General features: G+C 40.7%; 1 protein-coding gene across 1 annotated transcript; it reads left to right on the top strand.

Annotated features, from left to right (window-relative positions):
* Positions 1–2711: 2711 nt before the first annotated feature.
* On the top strand, positions 2712–3309 carry LOC126952314 (histone deacetylase complex subunit SAP18-like). The gene has a single exon (XM_050786765.1). It carries the CDS (start codon positions 2717–2719, stop codon positions 3233–3235), a length of 519 nt encoding a protein of 172 aa, XP_050642722.1. The 5' UTR covers positions 2712–2716; the 3' UTR covers positions 3236–3309.
* The last annotated feature ends 2511 nt before the right edge of the window (positions 3310–5820 follow it).

Here is a 5820-nt window from a genome sequence, read left to right on the forward strand (position 1 = left end):
GAGGTTGCAGTAGCCAAGATCATGCCACTGCACTTCAGCCTGGGTGACACAGCAAGACTCTGTTTCAAAAAAGAAAAAAAAGCACAATTGCCACTACTGACTGTAATACAGTAATTACTCCCATTACTTCAGCATATACTCTATGTGAGGTCAGTGCCAAGCCCTTTACATGTAATATCTTACTTAATTGTCAAAATGATTCCATGAGGTAGGTTTCCTCATCCCATTTTATAGATGAGGAAACTGAGGCCCACAAAAGGTAATTAATTTTCCCAAGGTCTCAGACTAGTAAGTTTCAAACCTAAGAGTCAAACCAGACCCTGACTGCACCCCATCACCCATCTCCCCAAACTCTCTCCCTGTCTAACCATGGGAACAGCAGGTATGCATGGGATAGAGACCTCTTCATCTGATGGTTTCACGGAATCAATATGCAAGTTCCCTCGGGGTTGTGAAATCTAATTTAGAACCCAAAGGTAATGGACTATATAAAATTCACTGCTTGACATGAATTCTCTTGTGAGTTTTATTTAACCTCTTTGTACTTTAGATTCTCTGTGAGGCTGTGACAGAGATTTTCCGCTACCTACTTCCTCAGGATGTAAGAAGATAATTGAGATAATGTCTCTGAAAGCATTTTTCAATATTGAGAGGAAAAATACTATGGAGAGCCATGCTATTGTTATGTGATTTTAGTAACTCTTTTCAACTCTTAGGATATTGATATGATAATGAAACATATTAATTTATTGAAAATATTCCATACAGCTCCTTAAACTCTCAGGAGAAAAGACTCTTTGAAAATGAAAATGAGAAATCAGATAAATTATCGGCTATAGATAAAATACTCTTTTTTTTTTTTTTGATACAGAGTCTCGCTCTGTTGCCCAGGCTGGAGTGCAGTGGTGTGATCTCGGCTCACTGCAACCTCCACCTCCCAAGTTCAAGTGATTCTCTTGCCTCAATCCCTCGAGTAGCTGGGACTACAGGTGCACACCACCATGCCCTGCTAATTTTTTTTTTTTTTTTTTTGAGACAGAGTCTCGCTCTGTCGCCCAGGCTGGAGTACAGTGGCACGATCTCCACTCACTGCAAGCTCTGCCTCCCGGGTTCATGCCATTCTCCTGCCTCAGCCTCCCTAGAAGCTGGGACTACAGGTGCCCACCAGCACGCCTGGCTAATTTTTTTGTATTTTTAGTAGAGACAGGGTTTCACCGTGCTCGCCAGGATGGTCTCAATCTCCTGACCTTGTAATCCGCCCGCCTCGGCCTCCCAAAGTGCTGGGATTACAGGCATGAGCCACCACGCCCAGCCTGGGTAAAATATTCTTTAGTACTCAGAAAGTTATCTTGGACAGAAGATAAATTTGTTTTAAGTAAGGGGAAGTTCTCTTATTTTACATTGGCATTTGTAAAACAAGTAAAGTATAGACCCCTTTTAAAGGAAATATTTCTCATAGATATCCAATGTTGACCTAAATTCTTTTTTATTATATTACTTAAATATGATCAAAACTAAAACAAGATATGGAGTCCTTATACGGGTAGATCTAATACAATGATAAAACCAAGAAAAATCTATAAATTCGATAAAAACAAAATGAAAAAACTAATAAAATTCAGATTAATAACATGAATTTAATATGATGGATGATGATGTTTTGTATTTAACAGAATAAAGAACAAAATTCTTATTTGGTTCTATGTTTAAGAGTTCTGATTCAATTCTCAGACTGCTTGGGTTCAAATCTGAACTCTGTCTCTAAGTGGGCAAGTTATTTAACCTCTCTTAGACTCAGTTTCCTAATTGGAAAATGAGATAATAATAGAACTCAGCTCAAAGAGCCCTAGTAAAGATTAACATTGGTAACATCTATCAGTTACTTAGCACAGTGCTTAGTACATAATAGGGGCTCAATAGACATTTGGTATTATTAATAATATTGTTTTATTTATTTAAAACTAATAAAAATAATTCATATTTTCCATAAGTATACTTTATAGGGGATTAGTAATTTCGTTGCTTTGTTTTTTAGTTCATGATGATTAAACGTTACATTTAACCAAATTCTGTTATGAGCAATTCTTTTTTTTTTTTTTTTTTTTTAAGATGGAGTCTTGCTCTTGTCGCCCAGGCTGGAGTGCAATGGCACAATCTCAGCTCACTGCAACCTCCACCTCCCAGGTTCAAGCGATTCTCCTGCCTCAGGTTCCAGAGTAGCTGGGATTACAGGCGCCCGCCACCACGCCCAGCTAATTTTTTTGTATTTTTTAGTAGAGACGGGGTTCACTATGTTGGCCAGGCTGGTCTCAAACTCCTGACCTCAGGTGATCCGCACGCCTCAGCCTCCCAAAGTGCTGGGATTATAGGCGTGAGCCACCACGCCTGGCCTATGTTATGAGCAATTCTTGATAGCAAGTGTTGATGAGGTATCACTTAGTAACAGCACAAGGCGGCCTTATCATTTGAAGATAAGCTTATGTTGAGTCAGTATTGCACTGTGCCTTAAATGAGTAGTTAATACAATGATTGCCAGAGTTAATAGAAGAATAACTTTTCACAACATCTTTACTCCTGTACTTATGGCAAGCTGATATGAAGATGGAACAGAAAACTCGACTGCTCACAAGGTTTGATGATCACTGAATTCTCCTCTGTGCTTGCAATATCTCAGTTCTTCAAGTGCTTTAAAAAAATGTGAACTAGCTTCGTGCTCATGCTCGCTGCAGGGGTCGGAGGTCAGGGCGAGCGTCTCGCGGGCCGTACGAGGAAGATGGCGGTGGAGTCGCGCGATACCCAGGAGGAAATTAAGAAGGAGCCAGAGAAGCCAATCGACCGCGAGAAGACATGCCCACTGTTGCTGCGGGTCTTCACCACCAATAACGGCCGCCACCACCGAATGGACGAGTTCTCCCGGGGAAATGTACCGTCCAGCGAGTTGCAGATCTACACTTGGATGGATGCAACCTTGAAAGAACTGACAAGCTTAGTAAAAGAAGTCTACCCAGAAGCTAGAAAGAAGGGCACTCACTTCAATTTTGCAATTGTTTTTACTGATGTTAAAAGACCCGGCTATAGAGTTAAGGAGATTGGCAGCACCATGTCTGGCAGAAAGGGGACTGATGATTCCATGACCCTGCAGTCGCAGAAGTTCCAGATAGGAGATTACTTGGACATAGCAATTACCCCTCCAAATCGGGCACCACCTCCTTCAGGGCGCATGAGACCATATTAAATTCTATTTACAATTTCTTGAATTTATTTTTCCGTCAGTTATGTAAAATAAACTTACTCTTTTTCCTCCCCTGATTATTGCCATTAAGCCTTTAAATTCTAAGATTATAATGCATCATCTATTTAGGAATTAGATTCGGATGTGCTATTGTATGATCACTAATAGAAAGTCTGTATGTTTCAAGCCCTTCTGTAAAATATGAAGAAAAGTGCTCTTAGCATTCTGTGTAAAACTGTACTGTTAAATATATGTGTGTAATCAGAAAAAAAAAAAAAAAAAAAAAAAATGTGAACTATTCCTGCAAGAGACGATTTGGTCAAGCATGACTAAGAGAGTAGACTGTTTTCATTCAGTGAAAATGTCTTGTGTGTTTGTGTGTGCATGTACACAGCCACATGCTTTGTTCAGGTTCCTCTGGCCCCTTCTGGTCTGTTCTGGTTTGTGTGGGGGCATTCTTTTCCTCTATATGGGTTTTTATTCTTTGTCTTTGAGCAGGGGTCCTCAGTCTCAGGGCCACAGACCGGTACCAGTCCATGGCCTGTTAGGACCCAGACTGCACAGCAGGAGGTGAGCGGCGGGCAAGCAAGCATTACCGCCTGAACTCTGCCTTCTGTCAGATCAGTGGCCCCATTAGATTCTCATGGGAGCATGAACCCTATTGGGAACTGCGCATGTGAAGGATCTAGGTTGTGAGCTCCTTATGAGAACCTAATGCCTGATGATCTGAGGTGGAACAGTTTCATACCTTCTGACCCCACAACCCACCATGTGGAAAAACAGCCTTCCGTAAAACTGGTCACTGGTGCCAAAAAGGTTGGGGACCACTGTCTTAGAGAATATACTTGCTCAGGCTTCAAGCTTCAAATCACAGCTTTCCTAACTTTTTTGTTGTTTTGAGAAAAAGTCTTGCCTTGTCACCCAGCCTGTCTTTCCTGATTTTAATTTTAAGAGTCTGGCTCCCTCCAAAAAGCTCTGCAGAAATGTCTGCCACTCATTCTGTACCCCCTGCAAAGACTCCTTCCTCTCTTTCTGGCCAGCCTCCCCCTCCATCTGTGTCTTGCCCCAGGATGAGGATGGGAGGGTGTCCGGTTGCTCTCCATTTGGCTGGAAGAGTAACTTCCTGAAAACAGAGTACTCCATTGGGCAGAAATATGGCAGCTTGATACTTAACATTTAATGACAGAAAGAAGTCTCCTGCCTGGCGATGGAAGCGCAGGATCATTACCTGTTAACCCCTTTATGCCCAGCATCCTGTAGGGTACAGACTGCCCAACGTAACTGTTTTATACATTTACATTTTAATTTTTTTTTTAAGGGGAAACAAAGTTGTGTCATAAATATATGCAAGCTCAATCTTTGAATACTTCAACTTTCAGGAAAAATGCTCTTCACATGTGGCAAGCCTTCACAAAAGAATTATGCAGAAATGCATAACTAATTGTAAATTTTAAGTAACTTCCCATTCCTTTTCTATTCCCATTGGTCCATTTGACTAGTCCTAACAACGACAAAAAAGTCACTTCCAGGACATTTGATTCCTGGAGTTCTATCTGCAGGATGCCATTGATTAATTCCAACATTCTAAATCTTTTTTTTTTTTTTTTTTTTTTACTGATTCCTGTTTTGGATTCTATATTTGTCTTTTTGTGTTAATATGTATGTGAGAACCAAAATTCCAGGGATAGTGGATTTTAATGAAGAATAACAGAGCATTTATGTAGTGTGTTTACACAACAGGATTGAAAATTTTTCTCTAAATTTATTTCTTTCCATGCTTTCACATACACAAATGGAGAAGAGAAGAAGGGCAATTTTGGATCCAGGTAACACCTTCAGGAACTCTTAGGGTGCAGCAGTTTTCAGTTTGAGAAGCCAGGATGGGCATCTGACCATGGACACACTGTGCCTGCGTTTTTCACCTGCTTTTCCATTTATAAGTAAATCTTTCACATTCTTGTCCTTGGGCTCATTAAAAGAAGAAAAACATGAAGTCTTTCAGTGGTTTGCTCTTTCTTGGCCCAGGAAAGTGAAATTGAAGGCGAAAAATCACCCTGGGCAGAATGGAAATGCCAAACTTTCCAAGTCAACTTTTCCTGGGTTAAAATCAAACAGGGCCATGAAGGATCAAGTCTTCTTTTTTTTGGCTCCACAAATTACAGAGGGAGCAACAACAATGTCATTTAATACACGGGAAAGGGTTCCGTGCCTGCAGGGGAGTTTATTAGGTTTGGATTTAAAGAAGAGAATGAAGCAAAATACAAAAACCCAGGCCTAGACTTCCAGTGTAGCTATGAGTGACTTCTTTCCCCACTAGTGCCATAGCCTTTATCAACATGTGGCTGTGACGATGACCATCGCTGCTACTAACTGGGCACCTCTTGAATACCAGGTTCTTGACATGTAGAACTTCTATGTCTCCCAATAACCTAGCAAAAAAAAGGTGATCTTATTCCTCTTTTGTAGATGAGTGTGACAGAGGCTCAGGGAGGTTCATAGCTTATCCAAATCACATAGCCAGTAAATAGGAAAATTGGGCTTTGAACTTAAATCTGCTTGACTCCAAAACGTACTCTTTCCTATCTACC

This window comes from Macaca thibetana, chromosome 4 (assembly GCF_024542745.1).
Source record: "Macaca thibetana thibetana isolate TM-01 chromosome 4, ASM2454274v1, whole genome shotgun sequence".
Taxonomy (NCBI): domain Eukaryota; kingdom Metazoa; phylum Chordata; class Mammalia; order Primates; family Cercopithecidae; genus Macaca; species Macaca thibetana.